A 22,020-nucleotide genomic window follows, 5' to 3' on the forward strand; every position below is an offset into this window, starting at 1 on the left:
ACTGCCAGCGATCAAACAACCCCCAAGCATCAGGCTAATCACCCCAGCTGGACGTGCTACAAACGTAAGCTAACATCTGTGCCTGTGAGTCAGGAGAAAAGCCCACGCTGACCCTTGGGTATTAGCTAATACCATTTGAGGATAGGTAATACTGACAGTAGAATAATTGCTGGATGTATTAATAAGTTGTTGAGGTGGGATGACTGGTAATCAAAGCTTTAAAGCAAGTTATGCTCTTACCTAAGATAACCCTACAATGGCAGTAACACAGCAACACAGTAGATCAGCTGAGATTGATTTGTAAATTAGTTTTCCCCCACAATCCTGGCAGGATAACGTTCCCCTCACACTTTCACCGAGCAGCACCAGAGTACAGTAGCTGTGTGTTAGAGAGAACCGTCTTACCTGGCGGATCATCTTTCTCAGGACCGGATCCTCCAGATTCCACGGAGAGGTTCTCAAAAGACTGAAAAACAGACATTTGAAAAATAATCCACAATGGGAAGGAGGAATTTCCTACTTAAAGCACAGTAGGCATTGCTACTTGAAGCATGCCTTATCGGATCCTTGACTTCCTCTTTAAAGCTGTTTTGAAATATTCTACCGGAAAACAGCAAATCATAGCATCAATTAATCATTTGCAGGAACCATTTTGGGAACATGCGTCAACCAGCAAGCGCTCACTTAACCCCTGAACTCTGCTGGGTAATTTTGAACATATCGTATTCAGGGGATGAAGGCCACATCCTGAAGCTTATGGTATGGTACAGACTAACAATACATTTATTTTTAAAGTATAGTGGCTACATAAATAATACCAATACCAGCCCTTTGATTTGTGATGCCTAGTGGAGTTCTCAAAGGTGGTTCGTGCCATTTTGATGCCATTTGTTTGGGGCTGATGTCACAAAACACAACATAGATATTGTACTTTTCTTACCCTGCTTCTTTTAGTTAGGGGGAGCCCCAACACTGATCCATTCTCTACATCTCCCATAAGGAAGTCAGACACTCTGCAGGAAAACAGAACACAAATGAATAAACTGGATTGGAAAAAGTGGAAATTGATCAGAGAAAACATCAAGGAATATGTTAATGTTACCAACTAGCAAAAGACAGATAACTTAAATAATGGTCTAATTAAATGCAGCAAAGGCCAAGATGTACAAAATTCGATTCTCCAGCATGGGTCAAGCTTGTTGGTAAGCCGTGTGTGCAAGATAGTGGACACATCAGTTATAACATTATACTTACACATTGCCAAATGTGAACGCCAATGTGTCAATAGCAGTGTAGATCTCTCCGAAAAGCTTCTGTTTGTTCTCGTCGTTCACCTCCTTAAAGTTCACCCCTGTCAAGAAGTGAACAAGTAGGATTGAGTAGAAGCAAACCTAAACCCATTATTGTGGAGACATCCTGCACTAGCACCATTGATGTAGCTGGGATTAAGGAATGATCTGCATGGTGTGACTCATCATCCTGTGTGTATGAGTCAAGTATTGAGTCGGTGTCTCCTGAGTCATGCTGTGCTCTTCAAAACTGGGAGCTAACTACATTCTCAAATTTACAAAGTCCCTTGCAGACATCCAAAAACAACTTTGTAACTTAAAATCAGAACAGATAAGCAAAGACTGCAAGTGTATATTTGGCTGTAATCGGCAAAGGCAGTAGTTTCCTGCTTTAAGTCTAAACACAGTAATGAGTGAGGACAGAAAGGGGGAAAACACCAGTGTAAATACGGCTGTAATCAGTCTTCACAATAAACTTCCTGTCCTGACTGAGCAAAGAGGAAATCAACTCGGAGAGAGATGCTCAGAAAATGAGCCTAAACACCAAGCAATAAATCAGTGATGTCACGGACCATTCCGCTGCCTCCATGATTTCCTCAGTCTTTCCTTTCCATTAGAACAATGGGGATTTCTCAAGTTCAAAGACTCACAGGGCAGACATTTTAAATAGAAAATCTGCTGTCTTAAGCTATTTTCATCAAGCTAAGCATAGACTATTTTTCAAATGTTTCTTTTTGTGAATCTTAAAAACCTCAAGCTGGGAAGAGTAAACCTTCAACTCGTCTTGAATACTTTCTTAAATCTTTGATGTACACTTTAAACAGTATCTGCGCGTACAACCATACATCTTTAGCCAAGTACTTGAAAGTTGAAATGCACTCAACTACCAACGCCTAACAAATACGAAGATTCTTCCTCAGTGGCTTTCAGATGTCGAGGAACAAGTTGTCTTGAAAAGTATACTGTGGCAAAAATTGACAAACTACCAATTACCCACCTCACAACTTCCTAATGTCTTCTGTTAAAGCTTAGCTGTCTTGTTAACTCAACAGTAGACCCTACTGTGAGGTGACTTTTCTGTCCAAACAGCCAAAAGATGCCACCAGTAAAAAGGTAACTCGACAAAAAGAAGTCCAACGTAAACGTATTCTTCTCTCAGTCACAGGCACAGGAAGTGTTGGGATTCTGTCAGAAAGATGTCAAAAAGGGGGTCCAAAAAGGGGTCCAATGTCCATGGGGCCCTGGGAGCCTCTTTCACTCCCAGGACAGCTACTGTAGCGACCGCTATTCAAATCACAGAGCTCTCTTGTGCTGGTGCATCTCCTCTTCTGTCCAACCCCTACCCCCAACAGGACATCCTGAGGCTTGTTGGAATACAATGCCACTACTCGCTCAGGCCCCAACCAGTGGTCCAATCGTGGAAGTTACATCATCGTGGAAAAATGGTATTGTTTCAATGGAAAAGCACAACACTCTTGAAACACTCTTCAGCGGCAAGGTCCATGAAGAACTCGGGTATAGGAGGAACTTTTCCTCAGATAAAGAATAATTCTAGGATGTACCAACTACACTTACAAATTGATAGTGTTTATGAGGCAGATGATTCAACATTTTTAGCATTAAAATCACCGTCAGAACAAAACAAAACCTCCTGATCAAATGACTGTCCTTCATTGAGGACAGCATAACAACATTTTACATCTTCATGTTGTGTAAAATCAGCAGCTTTGATGTATGGCAGTGACTAATTATGGTGTGCACAGCTGATATCACATTGTCACTGTGTGAGGGTCAAGAATAGAAGTGAGCAATTCTGGCCATCTAGTGGACAGTAACATTGCTTCACTGCACATTATCATAAGAAGACACTTCTTTAGACATAGCACTTTCTCGGGTGTCCTTAAACCAGTCAATTCGTAAGACTATTTAAAAAAGGCTGAAAACCTTGAATCTTAATTTCTGAGAATCTTTTCACCAAATCAAAGGCATCGATAGAACCACTATTACATCGAAGACATCCTAATAAAAAAAACATCTTCCTCTGTTTCTCTATTTTACAACAACATGTTAGAATGACACAACTGTTCACGTTCATGCACAAATGATAAGTTATTATTGATTGTTATGGGGCTTTTTTATCTTAATGTGTGCATATGTGTAAATGTTTCTGTTGATTATGTATATAGGATATACATATTTGTATACATATTTGTATTACTGTATAATTTTACATCCGGGATTGTTGGAAACGTCATATCGATTTCTCTGTCTGTAAACACAAACTGACTTTGACAAAGGCGGGATTTGCATTCACCCAATAGTTGTGTATGCCACACATGTCCGCACACAACCATGTGTTTAAGGACTTATTTCCATTTATACCTTGAAGGTGTACATTCATACACACAGCATCTTCAGGCATTCTTTCTTCAACATGTCACTGTTCCTTCTTAAGGGAAAGCTTTCCAAAGAACTAGGGAGCCCCTCTGTGCCCCTCTTTGCAATGCAAATTGAGACGAGGTATACTCAGGGGATTCTTGTGTGGCGGCCAAGTTAAGAATTGACCTGCATGCCGGATCATAATCTCAGAAAATGAGATTGAATAGGATTCCTCTGTGTAGTTCCCTCTGGACAGGCAGACAAAGCACAAAGGACACCCTTCTTGAATCATGTATCTGACTCCCAAATATTATTTTCTTACTCTCCGTATGGGGTTCGAAAACACATGCTGCTGCTTTCTAAGCATTTGAGTGACTTCTGAAAGACTGCATTGCTTTGAAGCTTTAAGAAAAAGATTCACTAACATTCCCTGGGAAGTTCTTTTAAAGACTTGGAAAAGACAGTGTGAGAGAGAGGACATGGTAATACTGCATGTGCAGGAGAGAAAAAACGTCCACGGAAAAGGGGGGAATAGATAAGAAGAGACAGAAAACAGACCGAAGGAAGAGTGGAGGAGTGGCTGGTGTGTGTGTGTGTGTGTGTGTGTGTGTGTGTGTGTGTGTGTGTGTGTGTGTGTGTGTGTGTGTGTGTGTGTGTGTGTGTGTGTGTGTGTGTGTGTGTGTGTGTGTGTGTGTGTGTGTGTGTGTGTGTGTGTGTGTGTGTGTGTGTGTGATCTGCTCATCACCGCTCACCTTTGACCGTGGCGATGACGGTTCCAGCTGTACTGAGGATGTCCACTGAGTTGAGGCTCTGGTGTTTGCTGATAATAGCCTTCAGGACTCGCAGCAGCTCCCCGAGACGCTCGTGCGCCGCATGATGGAGGCAGTCCTGGTGCTCTGAAAAGATATAAACATTACATTACAAACATACAATACACCAGTTGATGTATAATAAACTTCTGAGTAATAACGCTAATGATTTTCATTTATGTTGCATTTATTCCATGTTTTAATAAGCACAGTGTGGATGTATTGTGGAGGCAAAGAATCTCTGAGGACCATTAACAACATTAAGTCACACTGTAATAGTAGATCATTTGAGTGAAGGCTCATACTTTTGACTCATGTTGATGTAATTTACAACTCAGGTGAAGCCCCTACATGCAAACCATTGGGGAAATAAATGCTAGATGTAGTTTTAGGGTTACACCACAACTTTCAAACAAAAGGACTCTCTGGTCACTTATTGTTTAAGATAGTCAGACACAACAACTGCATACAGAATCAAACACGGAAAGCTCATCGACAGCTCCTAAATGATCCGTTAGCTTTGTTAACCTTTGAACAATAAGATTATAAACTATCAATTGTACAGTATTTCTATGCAACAGGTCATTGTTTAATAAGCTATACAACATGCTATTTAAAAAAGGGTTTTGTGTCTTCAGTCTGATTAAACATATATTAGGGGACTTGTACAGTGTTTCAACACTGAAGCACAGCAATGTATCTTGTGCTCTTAAACCCGAGCAAAATGGATTTAAAACCAACCATTTTTTTGCTTTACATGAATCATGCAACCTCACTGGAAGAAAATGATTACTCTATACATTCCAGCCTTGTTGGTTGAAAGAGTGACCATGGCAGCCATGTTAGACTACTGTCTGTCTGGGCAACTGCACCATAAAGCAGAGACGCTGAAGGGATTGCACGCAACTCAGCAAACCTACACATAAAAGAGTGCTGACCTGAAAGCCCAGTGCAAAAAATATACATAACTTACCATGGCTTGTTCTGCAATTAGCAGTAAGTTAGTCAGTTAACCAGAGAAAACATGGCATGTCAGGAATGTGGTCATGTGTACAAGAGGTGACTTTACTAACATTGCGTCACGGCCATTTCAAAAAGGGACAAAACGCACTTTTCTATCAGGTAACATCTCGACATTGTTGAGGAATGAGGACATGAAAAGGAAAATATAAATGATTACCTGAGATAAGGTGAAGGTATTTTCTTTACTACTTATGGAAACATTTGTAGTGCTACAAAATATTGTGAAATGGTTCTGACAAAGCAAGAATGACTCGCTTAACAAAGATGACTAATACAAGAGGAAAAGGGGACATACTCAAGAAATACACAAACAGACACACAATATTGACAATTTGACTCAAATATGTCCCTGTCCTAAACTGTAAGCACACTAATTACATAGTAGGCTGCTTGGCAGGTTGTTTTGATGTTTTATTTGTGATTATTATATTCACATTTAAAAAGTAGGCTACATCACCTTTTAACTTCTGAGTAAATAATGGTTGAATAACAAAGATACACACAAACACACACACACACACACACATATATATATATACACACATACACACTCACACAAAGAATGGAACAGGCAGTCAAAGCCACATTTTGTGCTGACGATCACCCCTGGATTACCCCTTCATGAAAGGGGGATCAGAAAGACTAGCTGTCTCCCATTTTTCCTTTTATTCATTAGGCCTCTTTTTGGAGTGGGACAAATAGTGCCGCCAGTGGGGCTAATAATGGTGGGACTGTGTGACAATGCTTTTCTGAGTCCTGACCCGGAAATCCAGCCAACTGACCACAGAGGGACATGTTGACGTTGCCCAACAGGTCACAACAATAATCAAACAACATGGTATGAAGAACTGAAGAAAATGCACTCAGTAACTGTAAAGAAGAAGCTATCGAATGCCCAAGTCTCCATTGAAGTCTGGCCCACTCTGTTTTTCTTAATGAATGAGACACAACATTCATTATGTGCCAAATGGCCTTACTTTACTGACAACTTCAATGCAGCCAATCAGCACACCCTGCAAATCAACAATGGACCACTTAACATAAACCCTGAGAGCTTGAGCGATTGACCGGCAATTCCGGGAAACAACACTGCAAGTAAAGTCACAAGGCAATTCCAGGTGAATATCAAGCACTTGTGAAATCTCCACAAACAAACCTGGTCAAACTGACTGCTTGGAATCCCAGGACACACCTTAATGATTACATAAAACAAGCAACAAACCACATGAACTACTCCATGCCAACATGCCCTGTTGCTTCTAGCTTGCCAAAGGCTTCAGGACCTGGAGAGTTCTATCCTTCCCCATAGCAACCCTTTTAATCCATCTTCATCAAATGGCAGGCACAGTTCCTTCTATTGCCAAGAACCTAGTGGTTTTTGATGATGAAAGCTTCTCTGCCTTTTATTGCAGCCGCCCAAGTCCCCACGAGGCAGGAAAAGGGCCAGCGGTGTGCTCTTGGCGGAACATACCTCAAACAGACTCAATACTTCGGTATAATCAATGCACATGGGTAAAGAGAAGGTCATTTCTTTGTTGGTCGTCTGGGTTATCATACACGATTTGTTTCATATGGCTGTATTCATATTACCCTGAGTTTACCCGTAAAGGAGAAAGATTGAGCTTGAAAGTAATTGTGGTCATATCATCCATATGGAGTTAATGCAAACAAATCAGATCTGATCACCTTTATTCGTCCCACAGAGGGGACATTTACATTTGTTACAACAGAAAAGAGCTAAAGACAGCTTAATGTTAGACAAGAAGTATGCATAAAAAACAAAAACAAAATGAAATATAAAAAACCCCAGTACTTTAGATTTAAAATGTTAAAAAAAAAATCTATAAAACATAAATTCTCCGTTAACTATAGGTCTGCATTATTATGTTTGCATTAACTGTTTGTAGAACCAGTCCTCCTAAAGCGGGTACCCTAGAGAGCGAATAGACGAGAATGGAAAGAGAGAAGTAGAAGAGAGCGATCGAGAGAGGGACGAGAGAGCGAGGAGAGAGAGAGGAGAGCCAGAGAGAGAGTCCGATCTCTCTCTCTCTCGCTCTCTCTCTCTCTCTCTCCTCTCTCTCTCTCTCTCTCTCTCTCTCTCTCTCTCTCTCTCTCGAACCCTAACCCACAATAATTTGATAAGGGTCAAAGTTTACAATGAGCTGCTTCAATTAACTTAATCCCCTAATTGGTCCTGGTCAGTTTAGATCCCATTTATGGACATAATCCTTTCAATGACAAAATACACACATTGGCCTAAATCATCCCTACACAGGCTATACACCCCATTCATTAACAGAGTAACTGAATCAGGACTTTTGGATGCATCAAGCTTGGGCAAGCGAGAGGTTTATTAAGGACAAGCCTAAACCATGAATGCCCACGAGACAGAGGGTCTTCCTTTGCAAAGCTCCACGGGCTTCAATCTCCAATGGCAGTTGTGTGGCCTATTGGACCATCCTAAATGGAGGCTAATTAGCAAGACATTATGGTCGCGTCCACCAGCCCAGCAGGACCAAGGGTAATGTACAGAAACTGATTATTTAACCCCTCAACTGCCATTCTGCGAGAGACACAGGAAGACTCGTTCCCACCAGGGAGGTGGTTACAGGGACATCTGACTAGTGCATTTGGTTTCAGCTGTGGTATTGTCCTGTTTACGACATGGGGAAATAAAATGAAACTTAAAAAAAAGGTTGTTATTACAGAAGATGTCTCATTTTCCAAATATTGTCAACCTGAAAACTGAAAAACAAACAAGCTGCTGGGAATATCTTTCTGTTTACCCCAGTGAATACCTCCAAGATTTGCAAGAGGACGTGTTTGAGTGCCGAAAACTCACTATTGTCCCTGAGGCCACTAGCAAACAGTGGGTTAGTGGCCTCATGGGCCTGCCACATGAAGCATTTACGGAACAATAAATCACAACGGCAGCTTTTCACTTTGCACGGGAAAGAGGGAATGGAGTGCGCGTGTGTGTGTGTGTGTGTGTGTGTGTGTGTGTGTGTGTGTGTGTGTGTGTGTGTGTGTGTGTGTGTGTGTGTGTGTGTGTGTGTGTGTGTGTGTGTGTGTGTGTGTGTGTGTGTGTGTGTGTGTGTGTGTGTGTGTGTGTGTGTGTGTGTGTGTGTGTGTGTGTGTGTGTGTCTTTGTCCATGCGAGATGGTTAGTGGTGGGAGGATTGTAGGGAGTGATAGGGGAGGAGTTTTGGTGGGGATGGGGGGTGGGGGTTGTGTGTTATTTGGGGTAGTACTCTCCCTTGGGATTTGTCCCAAATTTACCCCTGCACCCCACATCCCTGATTCTGTGGGGGTTATGAGAGAAGGAGCGAGTGAGAGACATTCCTGGGCATAATAAGCCCTGGTGAATGAAGGCTACAGGGGGATCAGACTCTGATCCTGATGAGAAGGAGGCCGCGGATCAGGAGCTGCTCTGAGGCTGCCAGTAACACATTGCCAGGTTTTTACTTCATTAGCGTCATGGAAACCCAACATTCCAGCCTCTTGTTTGGGAGTGGGGACAGAAGTTGCAGGAGCGAGGGGAGGAGGGGGATCCATAATGAAAACATTGTCAGATCATTCAACATCGAGATGACACCTTAATACGCTGTAATGCAATTAGAGAGCGGGGCCTAGTCTCCAACATTGAAATGTTATGGACCTATACATATGCACGCATAAGTCTAAAGGCTCCATATGGTAACATTGTAAACTGATGATCTGGTATAGAAAGGGAATCAAATAGGTTACATTTTGCCTACACATCGTACCAAAGGGAAACTGCTCATCTGTGTTCATAACCTTGTTATCCTTTATACTGTTGGGTTTGTTCAATGGAGGTGTCATTTTGATTGCAGCAAAAGAATACTCAGAGAGGATATAATCAGGTATTTGTTGAGAGACACTAACTGAGTCTCTAGAATGCAATACATGTGAAGGCTACCATACACGAAATAGTATGTTATTGTTGTGAGAGGCCATTGATTACAAATGATGCCGTTGCTTTAACTCATGTGTACCAAAAGGAAACTATCAGTAGGAGGTCGTGGCATCAATGGCTTGACTCTTTGAAACAGGAAACTTCCATGAGGGTCTGACACAATATGACTTGGCAACATTCCTTTCGCTCTGGCCCTAGCTATGCTCAGTCATGCATCGCAAATCATGGGAGCGATGTATTATCTATGCTTCAAAACTTTGGAGGGAACGGAGGGGTGCTGATTGCCACAAAACAAGTGTGAAATCACTAAACATGTCACAACTGGGCCTGCAGAAGTCCGATCAAATGGAAGCGGCTCAAGGCAGAGGGGGCTAAGAAGGAAGTTGGACAGGCTACAATTGAGCAATGTCAATCAAAACTTCTCATTGTGGCTTTTTGAATCAAACCACAGCTGGACATTCCAGCTACGTGCCCACAAATAACCAAACAGGACTCTCTAGTGGCAGTTGTTTCAAAGACATTTTCTATTCATCAAAAACGATGTTAAGGCCAGGTTTCAAGGGGCTTCTTTGAGGCTTGCCCCTATTTTCAAAAGACCAGCAACCAAATCTGGGTCTGATAATCAATCATGGTGTGACTCAATGACCTTTGTTTTGTTCAAGTGGATTCTCTTTAATTGGTTACGGGGACATTTCCTTTTCTTTCACATTACCCACTAAAGAGTACAGCATCGTTAGGGTATATATGGCAAAACATTACCTTATTGTTTCAATCAAAATGTAAACTATTTGCAACTATAAGGGGGTCCTTTAAAATACGTCCACTTAACCTTTAACACTTGGCAGGGTCACTGAAATGGGTGGTCTGTCCATCCCTTGATATAAACACTTCCTGTGGTCAGTGGCCCTGGTCCTCCTCTGTCGACAGACCACGGCGGTCCACTCTACGGATTAGCAGATTACATGCAGCTGGTAAAAGGCAGTGGAACTTGGCCTTCCCAGACTTCTATACTCATACCGAGGCATTCCCTGTTGCTTCACCTTTGAAGCTTTTCCCCATGAATTAATACACAAAGAGTTGGCGTTTAAAAAAGAGCCCTAGGCCAGACACAGCACCTACCGCCTAGGTGGGGGGCTTTTATATTCCCACTCTGCGGGCTACTGCCTTAGTCAGGCTTGTTAGATGGTAAATCAGGACACCAAAAATGAATACTTAGATATAATATGCCTGATATTTACTTTGACTTCTAATTTCGGGACACATGAGCCTGAACAATCAATATCTGATAAGGAAAAGACAATTATCCTAATAATTAAAAGGTCAAACTGGTCAAATGTCCCATGATCCTTTCGGAGCAAACACATTCATACTTGGATTTTTCTTTCGTTAGTCGTTCGCATTTAAATGAGATTCCCAAAGTGAAGATTTTGTTTTCCCCTCTTTTTCATTTATCTTTGGAGCTGTCAGTCGCCGTGAGGAAAGACAGGCAACCTTTCTCTCTAGATATCCCCCCCACATCCCCACCACTACCACCACCGCCTACTGTTGATGCAAAGCTCTGAAGGTTGGCATTCCAACTATGCTTTCTTTAAGAGAAACTGCCAATCCCCCCACCGTGCAACCTCGAGCTGGCAGCCAAACTGGTCAGGCGTTAGGCTGTCGAGACTACATTTGCTCCACTCGCTGTGTATGTAGGCAAAGGAACATCAGCAGGCCGGAGAGGTGGGAGAGCTGTCCGGCAAAGTACAAAGATGGGCCCCTTCAGTACACCTGTCAAGGGGCAGCACTGGGAGGTGAGGGGCTGAGGTTTGGGGGCAATCACAGCATTGAGAACAAGAGCACAGTGTTTAGCTTTACTCGCATCCTAATCCTGAGAGAATGGGCTTTGTGTGAAAGAAAGCTTGCATTAAAAAACGTACTATTCTCATAACTGTCAAAGCATTTTATTCTCTTAAATGTTCTTAAGAACACCTCCTGTTAGAAGATTTAAAGAACACCATCTCTAGAGTTCAAGAAAAACAAGTGCCTTCTTTGAGCACAAGGCACTGTTTAGTTTCTTACCATGGTTACAATTAACAGCAGGAGTACACCGGCCATACATGGGGCTGAAGGTATTCATGGCCCTGGAAGTAATGCTGATTGACATCTGACGGAACTGTTGAAGGTACTTGATGTCTAATGCCAAGGGGCCTCCTGCATAGGGCCCCATCTTTGCCTTACAGTTTCAAAATACAATTTCCCCCCGGCTAGCAGTACTCCTTTAATATCTTTAAACCTCTTTCACAAACTTCACGAAAAGGTATGGTTGCTCCTGTGCTGAATGCTTGGGAAAGTTCCATCACACCCCAGTCGCTACACTTTCTTCCCAAAGGGACCTCGTTTGAGACGGTCTGCAATTGGTCCTGGCTATGCTTCACGCTCAGTCCGTCTCCACATCAAACAGGGTCTCTGTTCCCCTCACTGAGCACAGCAACTGAGTTACTCAACTTCACAATGTTGTGGACAAAGACAGCGTCAGGTTATCCTTCTCTCTCCCATCAGCTTCATCGGCCTTTAACAAGTTATGAGCTGCACCCACCGTGGGGCTGACGACGCAGACACATGCAGGCATGCTCTTAGGTGGGCTCTGGCAGGAAACACAAGGGCAATTAAGCGCATTATGGAATTAAAACTAACCCTGAATACATTGATTTAAAAAATGGGTATAAGAATGAAAAATATTTCCTAACATCTCACTGAATGCCTGGTGAACAGCGAGGGTGGGATACCTGCATCGTGCCGTGAGTAAACACAGTTCATGTCTGTGCTGTTGGAGTCGGTGAAGTGGCTTTCCATATGACAAGATCAGCATGCTAAAACCCATTACTTAGCGTGATGACATGCTGATACTGAGGAAAGCACCTGTCACCTGCACCCAATGACCAGTTATCCATGACTGACTCTTCTGTGCACTTTGATGCAAAGCACACTCACTGAACGCAGTTGCAAACAGACGGTGGATGTAGTGGATCTCTCACTGCAGATATACTCAACACACACCTGAGAAGGGATTGCCGAGTAACAACAGGCAGGACAAGATCCAGGAGAAATATTGGCTGCAAAAAACATTTTTCAAATCCATGTTTCAACCGCAAAAAGAGAAAATATGCTCTTAATGAAAAATGTGTGATTAATCATAAACACGGCCCATCATTTAATACAACATTTCATACATTTTGCATCCATACTTGCGGGTGTATCTCAAATGGATTGTTGGATGAATCATTTGTCCCACTTGCCTGATTCTAGAAGACCTTAATCCAACGCAGGGTTAGAGACCACATATTCTAGGGCTACTTAAGCTTATTTAGAGGATCAATTTGCCATCTTTGTTTCAAAGCCTTAATCCAAGAAGGATGAGGGTCTTCTGATCACGCACCCATAAGGGAGTTAGTGAAATCTGCCGTACTGAGTAATGAAGAAAGCAGCTACATTGGAATAAAAGCCTCCAGTACAGAGTTGTTCTAAGCACAGCCCTTCCCCAGAGACCCTTGGCTTCTCATGTGCACTGTGTGGGAATCCTGAAGCTTTATCTCTGTGTGTGGCAGACATCGACAGCCTCCTGGAACAAAACTGCCTGAACAAAAACAGTGCACATAACCATAAATCTTAGCGGAGGGAAGGAAGGGGAGAAACACACAAGAGAGGGAGCTCCCTTGGGTTACAACTTGAAAACAACGTACAAATCTTCAAGTGGAGTTGGGCTATTAAACTTGACAAGTCAACATGGTTGTTCCACCTGTATACAAGCGTGACATAATTGCACATATTGTTAAAAAGCTGATGGCTGTCTTTGTACAATATATGATTTAATGTGCCATTTCCTCAGGCGGAGGATAATTGGACCCGCCATATGTCACAGTACTCTGCTCTTTAATCCCAGGCAATAACCTTCGTAGTCCATCAACTAATGCTGAGGCAAGAGCTGTGCTTTTGAACAAAGATTGTCCGAAACAATTAAAGTAATGTAATTAATCCTGGTGGTAGGCTGCTTAATTAGCGAGATAAGTGAACAGTGTGATTAAATCAAGGTCTTTGGAAAATTAAATGTAGGGACCAGACTCTCAAACCGTGAATGTAACTTGATCTTCAAGGGGAAACTTTAAAGTAAGGAAGCCTAGTAGTCTCGTGCTTGGGATAATTGACAGTGTCTTTTTATGGGCACAGTAAAAGAACCATAAAAGGAACTTTTTGGAGGCAAGAAGAAGCCTGCATTGCTTTACCGTGGACCCCCGACCCAGAGGGAGAGACTGTCTAAACGGAGCCATTACGAAGGCCTGGGATGGTTAGTGAAAAGCCCAAGTAGGGATAAAATTAGGCTGGTATTTCACAAGGGGTGATTTGGAATACAGATCTCTAAAATAGAATGTAGGCTTTCTCTGAGGACCCAGACCAGAGTCACGTTCCCAAGCTTTAGCCTTAAGGCAGAATACTCAACAGGCTTTCAAAAAGGACAAAGTACTCATTCCCCATATCTTCTTACAGCACATTTAAACTAATGCCAGTTATTTAAAGAAAAACATGTTGTGGCTCTTTTCCACAAAAGCTAACCTCGTTCATAGTCAGGTGCATTACAGTGCATCATTAAACATTACACAACAGCCTGTTAATCATTCAAACCCACAACCATGCATACGTGTGAAGAGAGAGCCTCATAAAGCCATGCTGACTAACTTTGGACATGACACAGTGTTTACAACTGACTCATGTGCCCATACGAGTCAGATATCAACAGGGACAATTGAAAAACTATGAGTAATGGCGATGGAGCTCTTACAAAACCTTGCTTTCTTGCATGATCATCCCACAGCCATGCTTCTGAGACAGAATGCCTGGGATTGCGCAATATTAAGGAGATGCATTGGCAGGATGGATCTTTGCACCGAGGGGAGCGCCCATCAGGTTTGGGTCGTTTGACACGCATTGAAATTGACATGGGGGATAAATAAAGTGGCCGTTAGCTGTACAAAAAAAATGGGGGAAAAAGTCGCGGCTTATAGTCCGAAAAGTACGGTAATTGTTTCTGTTTGTGAAAAAATTTTGTCGCCACGGAAACTTTACAGGCGTGTATTTGAGATCAAATGAGTTCGTTCTAGATGGGTGTGATCCAAGCAAGGACTGCAGAAGTAGGGATGTAGACCCAAGACATCGAACCTATGTTAACCTCAGATGTTCAGTAACTAATACAAACAGTTTTAGATCATTGTATACATGAAGGGTATCATTGCATTTCCTGTAATGCCCTGTCCTCAGCCTCACTGACTGGGAGGTGCCGTTTCATTCTTAAGCAGCTGACGCCTAACATTTGCCATCATCCTGCTTGACAGCGTCGGAGCATGAACACATTGATGATGACACACCTGACCAAGCCAGCCACAACAATAAACGCTTGAAATGACTTCTGAGATGCTCAACAATGTTCGGCAGAGCTCTTTGAACACAGCAACAGTTATGCATTCTGTTGTTGGCAGGATGTTTGTACACTGATCTTACGATGGAGCGCTTCAGAGGAGCCATTCACCGTCAAAGTCCAAAGGTCATCTGTTAAGACACATTTTTCCAAAATAATAATCCTTTCCAATTACTGACGTCGTCTTCATAAATGTCCACTTGACAAGGCTATAACTCTAAAGGAAGAATGTTATCATCCGTCACACTTTGACGGCGCTGTAAGCACATAAACAATCTCTTCAGTCATGCGTCTTTGCCCCCAGCCACAACTGAACAGCAGCTGCATTATAATTACCATTTAAGGTTGAAAAAAAACCCATTTGTGTTAAAGATAGAACATGCTTAATGGATTTGACTGAAGAAACCCCCAAGGGGTCAGTCCCACAGGCCACAGCTATTCCTGACTTGGGAAAGTATCATTTCCGCAGACGCTGCCCGTTAGCAGCAGCATGTTAGCCTGCAGATGCCTGCTGAGACAATGGGTGTCACACTCACATCATGGAGTGTGAATGCAGGCACTGCTGCGAAGGGGTACAAGGCTCCGAGCTGAATATTGCTTTGACTATTGGCCCTGCGTGGCATCTAAAAAGGGGGGGAAAGGAGGGTGCCCTTAGGTTTCAGCGAGTGGCCAGGATAATGAGAGGTTTGAACCATTGTGAAGCGCTGCAGAGATAATATGGCCATAAATTAGGGGGGGATTCAATCACATCCAATCACAGCACAAGTCAGTGACTCCCAACAATCTGCTAGCAAGCTGTGCGAAAGCCAGAGAGTGCTAAACCCTAACAATGGCACTGCGAAGGCGTTTATTAACGACATAAACAATCCTGATACAAGCGACTAAATACAATCCAAATAGCTGTGTTTGGATGAATGTTGTCCCGACTTGCTATTTGTTAAACATGTTCCTAATCCTGGAGTTTAAAATGACTAGTAGACACAATGCTTCCCTCGCCGCTCTTATTTCTACATCGTAAACAGCCTATTTCCCCAAATTAGCCTTTTCCTGTATTTATCCAGAATGGGCCTTCCTATGGGAATGCTTGGCTTTACCATCATGTGTTGGCATCTCTGTTTGCATAATTGACTTTGTGTGCACTGGACCTGTACATTGTGTGCAGTTCCATTTAGGGCAGAGTCAGCTGAAAGTTGTTGAATTATGTTCGTCATGAGTTTATTTTTAAACCAATTCCACGTATTCTCTTCTCCAGTTCGGCTCACAGTCTAATCCTTGTTATTGTTATTTGGAAAGAGCGCACATTATAAACTGGTTTCTTAATCACTAGCAGCAAGGGCAAAGTGTCTAGTATGACAGCTATGCAACCTTAGCACGCAGCAGGAACCTGTATGTGCATGCATTGTCGCTCATTCATCTTCTCTACTAAACTGAACAAAGTGACAACATCATTTGTGATCGTCAACGCTCGAAACAGAAACGGTGGAGCCATGAAAGCGCAAGGTATATTTCTTGTTCAAACCGAGCCTTCTTCTGTTCCACAAAGCCGCAGACGTCGATCTCTTGCACATGATGATTTACTGCTTTGATCCCTGGCATGCTGACAGGTCACTGAAAAGTCTCTCAAGCTTAAAAATGTGCACGCTGCAAGCCCTTCTCTCTATAATGCCGACATGTCCAGCCAGGTCAAGCACCTTTACTGACCCCTCAAGACAAAAAACAAAGCCTGGGATTCCTCTTCTTCAGGGCTAGGGTGTCATGGCACAGGGTGAAGGGGGAATAGAGGGAACCACCAGCACTACATGCACCTTCACCTCATCTTATTTAGACCTTTATGCCAGGTCTCGGGATTAACAAATCTGGGTCTGATCCAAAAGCCAACGCAAAAGCATACCAAGGCAGGAATGTAATAACCGCCCGGCCACACAAATATACACAGCAACACAGACAGGAGAACGTCTCTAAAGTTCAAACTATGGTACGGGGAATTATCCATTTCATAACTGACAAAGGATGGCTTAAGAAGTTTTTTTAAGCTTGGGCGTTTAAAGTTCCTGCTGGAATGCTGTTGCATGTGGTTCAGTGTAGATCAATTAAAAGATGGAATGGTGATTAATTTAGTTTCAAAAGTATTTCCTTCAGGCTAATTAACTCTAACTGATCACATTAATTCTTGGCATGTCAATACTAACCAAACCTTTTTTTTTTTTTTACCATGCAGGAATTCATCCTAACTCTTATAGCTTTTATAGGGACTGGTGAATGGCTGTGTTTTTCTACTGTACCGATGGAAACAAGAAAGGGTAAGAGCCCAACTCAAAGTGAGATAAGGCTGGTTGACTGACCGTGCAGCCAAGGCCGCGGCGGGACCAAACAGGCAGAGAGACCTGGGACTGTGTACATTGTGGTGAAAGCAACAGTGTGTACACAAGGGTTGAGTGACAGCTGTGTTCCTTTATAATTCCGTTTGGCTGTACTTACACTATTACACTATTCCCCTTTTTACCGCTCTACACTGCCACAATTCAGTTCATTCTCAGAACGCATTCAATTATTTGTGAGCCTAAAATAATAATTAACCAACTGAGATAGCCAAGTGTCACCCCAGTGATGTATTCATGTCATCACCAGTAACAGGAAAACAAGATGTTAGGGCATGTTAGTACATGGAAACACTCACAAGTGGAACTTATGAAAAGCACACATCCGTACAATCATTTGTTGTGGCAACAAAGCACAGTCACCTATAAAGACACTTCAAAAATATAGTATTTCAGGTATGAGACATTACCTCAGAAGAGTATTGTTTAGTTACTTGAGCATGTGTGGCTGTTTCTCTATCATCAGCAGGATATCATAAATTAGTGTATTTGGGGACATTCCCTTAATGCCAAACATACCATTGGAGTTGAACACTTCTTTGAGTTGCAGAAGCACATCAGCAAACTTGCGCACATCGCTGACGAGCTGCATGATGTACATCGGGTCTGAGGCGGGGATATCTGGGCTTTCCGGGCTGACCGAGCCGCTCTTAGAGGCTCTGCCAGGCCCTGAGGGGACCACGGTGGTAGGGTCAGCTGAACCCAGGCTGGAGCTGGAGGGTCGGGAGATACCTAGAGACATTTTGGGTCCACCACCACCGCTGCTGCTGCTGCTGCTGCCACCTCCACCTCCTGATCCTCCTCCACCAGAGCTCTGGCGCAGAATGGCAGCCAGCATGTCTTATACGTCCAACGGCCCTCAGGCCTGGTGACGGTTATCCTGCAGTACAGCTTCTTCTCAGACTCAACACTGCACCACTCCAGTGAGGATGGAATCTGCCAAAGAGAGAGAAGACTATTAATCCTGAGAAGATCTTTTTGGACTACAAGTGCTGGCAGTTTGAGGTGTGACACATTACCAGATGTGTGTTGGCAGGATTTACACCCCCACATAAAAAAGTACAACTTGAGTGATGTTTAACCTGCTTCAGTTTCACTACAAACGTTTTTTAGGTGTTGAGAAAAGGTGTTTCTCCTTTAATGTGGATTTCCTGTATTCCCTTGAAATTAGGTGTGTGTTCCTGGATAGTGCTGCCTTATTTCTAATAAAAAATAAGTAGTCGTTGTAGTTTTAGGCAAGTCTCAGCATTCTTGAACCTAATACAATAATGATAGCAATTACAAACCAAAACCTAATCTGATAAACCAGTCTTTAGCTGTGGTGGAACACAAACAGGTTGCCTAAATGATTCTGATGCAACTACAACGATGTTGTGTACAATTTAATGCACATTCAATAAAAAATCATTAAAGTGTCTGGAAGAAAACTAGGGTAGAGAAAACAGTAAGGTAAAGGTGGTCATTCAGTCCCCTGCACAGGTGACCAGTGGTCACAACACTGCTGGTTAAAAATCGGGAAACGTATTAATTGTAGTTTATTGCTGAATAAAACTAGACAGAAGTAATCCGCATAAGAGATATATGTTTATTCGGAATGTATAAAAAAAACGTTTTGTCATAAAATATCATTCAGAATGCTAGTTCGCGGTCGGCATTTGCATGTAATGTTAGTTTAGAAGACTCGAAGAACACTCAAAGTGTAAGTATGTTCTGTGGAAGTAGGCTAATACATGTGTTGTGTTTTGAAGTTAGAACGTTGGTGTTTTAAAGTAATGTTCCCTCTAAAACAAGCAACGCTAGGCTATTTGCAAGCAAAAGTCCGCATTTAAATTAGCTGCTAAATGTGAACAGAGTTCGTGTAAAAGTTGATTAAAACAGATTAAACTAACGTTAGGCAGCGGGTTAAACTGTCTGTAGACTTTTCTTTCTTTGAACGTTGTGTAAACTTACTCATCAGCAACAAATTGCTGTTGTAGCAACCCAGACAAAATGTTAAAACATGAGACTACATTACACACCTGCAGTCGGGTCCTGTAACATTTCAGCCGGAAACAATCCTAAAGCGGAAAAGTGACCGAGGTGTAGTCTTGAAAAAGACAAAATAATCCACAATCACTGCGCTATCCTTTTGTTTCACAGCCGTACCCAAACCCCTCACTGTCTGCTCTGCTCCCTGTGTTGAATCGCGTACTGTCTCCATGTGATTGTGGGCTGGAACATGGTGTGTGTGTGTGTGTGTGTGTGTGTGTGTGTGTGTGTGTGTGTGTGTGTGTGTGTGTGTGTGTGTGTGTGTGCGTGCGTGCGTGTGCGTGTGTGTTCGCGCGTTGCTGGGGATTTTGTGTGGAGTCCTCCCTTAACAACAGGTGTCTGGAGTTTTAAAGTGTCAAGCTCCACAGTAAAACGTCAACTTCCGGTTATGCCTTTTCAAAATAATAGCTTCTCCATGTCAATAGAGGTTTCTCAATACTCAAATGTCCCCTCCTCGACTCCTATCCTCGACTCCCCTCCTCGAGACTTGGTGCCGCCCACAGGAGATGCGAGCGGAGGACTGAGGAGGGGAACCGAGGAGAGAGGAGTGGAAGCAGCAGGCGGTTAGAGAAATGAGAACTCCTCTCCTCTGAGCGGTCATTTTAAAGAGACGTCCATTAATGATGACAGGAGGCACAGCAGCCCTCTGTCTGATGGACAGATGTGTTCATGATGACTTATATATTTACTTTTAATTCATTCACAGTGCGGTATAATGAGACAATAACAGGCTACAGATGCGGACACACACATATATTTATATAAATATATACAATTTCAGAATCAAACAAGTATGAGAGCACTCTCATAATAACGTAACACAATCATAGACTGGATATATCCCCACCCCCCCTGTTGCTTTATGCTTTATGAACGTGGACAACAGAGAAACATATTCTTCATGACCAAAGTTGGAATTGAAATAAAAAAGGAAAGTGAAACTTATGCTCGTCACCCTCTCCCTCTGGTCCACATTAATACAAATGATCCCAATACGTATGATTGTATGAAAATATCTTAAAATCAATACAAATGTATTTATTATAAAGTTAGTCCTTAACATCTATCACTGTGCATATCACCATTCAAATATATTTTAAAAGTTGAACAAACCCCACACAGCTCAGTGAAATGTTGACTTTATTTGATAATTTCAGTGAAAACTAACGTTCATATTTCTCTTTTTGATTATAATACTGATGAACGTTCAGAAAAAAGTACTTTGGCAACTTATCACATACGTTTTAAAATGCTTAATAAGCACCGTAACTTTCATGATATCATTTCTCGGTCATAATCGGTTGTTTCCGTGAACGGCCGACTGTTGAGTGACGGCAAATGCTGCGGCTGCAATGCATTGTGGGACAGCATTTTCTCCTCTCCTTTCGGTAAGGGAGGTCCAGTGGTTCCTAAACTAAAGGAGGTTATAAAGGAAGTTTGAAACCTCCTTTCCTTTCATTTGGAGAATTGGAACGGCACTTATCATGGCTGCCACTGAGGGACTTCCGGGTCGTTTCACTTGGTTAGGAAGGTGGTTCCTAAGCTAAATGGACTATTGGAACGCAACCTCAGTGTCTCCTCGGTTAGAGCTCCTCCAGAGAGCCTCCTCGGAGTGCATTTAGAGAAATTAGATGTCCTTCAACATGGCGCGCTGAAATTCATTTCCGGGTCGCTACCGGAGGACCGAGGAGTCGAGGAGCCGAGGAGGGGAAATTTGAGTATTGAGAAACCTCTAATGAGTTGGTGTGATTTTGAAAGTAACCCAGACACAGAATATATCTGGGATTTTGATGTGTACAAAAAAAAAGAATCCGGTGTGTAACCTCATGCCAAAACTCATTATAGCATTGTCAAATCAAACCTATTAATTCCAATGTCAGAAAGTACCCTGGTGTTTCAATAAGTGTGTCAAGTTGTGATTGATATCTGAATACAATTCCTATACATGCATATACTACTATACTAGAGTAAACCTATAGAGCAACAGTAAATAGAAACACGAAAGTAAAGTACAAGTACCTCAATATTGCACATGCTTGAGTAAATTACCTTAGTTCACTGGCCACTGAAATCATAGACTGCAGGTAAAGTAATGTGTAATGTGTGCGTCCTCTGATGGACAAAGGGAGGAACTGCAATGTATTCCATAGTTGTATTTCCGGTGAATATTTTCAAAATACAGTTCATAGACACTAGCTAAAATACGATTATACAATTACAATGTTTATTGTTTCTTATTTCACACATAGATACTACAACGGTTTTTTTTTTCAGCAGGGAATAATATGAAAATGATTTGTTATACTATTAATACATTATGTACATTATTTGGAATGACTTATTATGGAGCTCTTTGATAACCGGACTCCAACACTTTCCCCCTCAACAACCACAATTGACCAATCTAAATAGTATAGTGTCTTCACGCTGTGTTTATATTCAATTTAAAATGCAATTTCTTGCAAACTTAATGTAATCTTACTTTTACATTTTGTGAGAAGTAAGTTGGCCCTTCATAGTATAAATTCTAAAGATAGTCCACAGATATCTTTCACTGTCAATATGTATATATTTTACTTTTAAGTTTTGTTTTATTTTCTAATATGTAAATGTTTAAAGTAAAACAATGGCCTATTATTTTTAGTGGAGTCAACCTATCCAGCAGGAAATTGAATAAACGAAAGTAAAGTAAAAGTACCTCAATATTGTACATGCTTGAGTAAATTGAG

At 42.1% G+C, this 22,020-nt stretch overlaps 1 protein-coding gene across 3 annotated transcripts in view; it reads right to left on the reverse strand.

Annotated features, from left to right (window-relative positions):
• Positions 1 to 19,456, reverse strand: part of arhgap29a (Rho GTPase activating protein 29a) — a 31,675-nt gene extending 12,219 nt beyond the window's left edge. Inside the window, exons 1-6 of one of the 3 annotated variants that reach the window (XM_034108551.2) lie at positions 19,282 to 19,456; positions 17,783 to 18,199; positions 4,421 to 4,564; positions 1,255 to 1,351; positions 941 to 1,013; positions 406 to 466 (exon numbers count right to left, since the gene is read on the reverse strand). In XM_034108551.2, coding sequence (XP_033964442.1) covers positions 406 to 466; positions 941 to 1,013; positions 1,255 to 1,351; positions 4,421 to 4,564; positions 17,783 to 18,101 — 694 coding nt within the window. In that variant the 5' untranslated portion in view covers positions 18,102 to 18,199; positions 19,282 to 19,456. Of the gene's footprint in view, positions 1 to 405; positions 467 to 940; positions 1,014 to 1,254; positions 1,352 to 2,286; positions 2,621 to 4,420; positions 4,565 to 17,782; positions 18,200 to 19,281 lie in introns of those variants that run through there. The other 2 variants (XM_034108550.2, XM_034108552.1) reach the window with 2 other exon arrangements.
• Positions 19,457 to 22,020: the final 2,564 nt, after the last annotated feature.

This window comes from Pseudochaenichthys georgianus, chromosome 20, assembly GCF_902827115.2.
Source record: "Pseudochaenichthys georgianus chromosome 20, fPseGeo1.2, whole genome shotgun sequence".
In the NCBI taxonomy this organism is placed as follows: Eukaryota; Metazoa; Chordata; class Actinopteri; order Perciformes; family Channichthyidae; genus Pseudochaenichthys; species Pseudochaenichthys georgianus.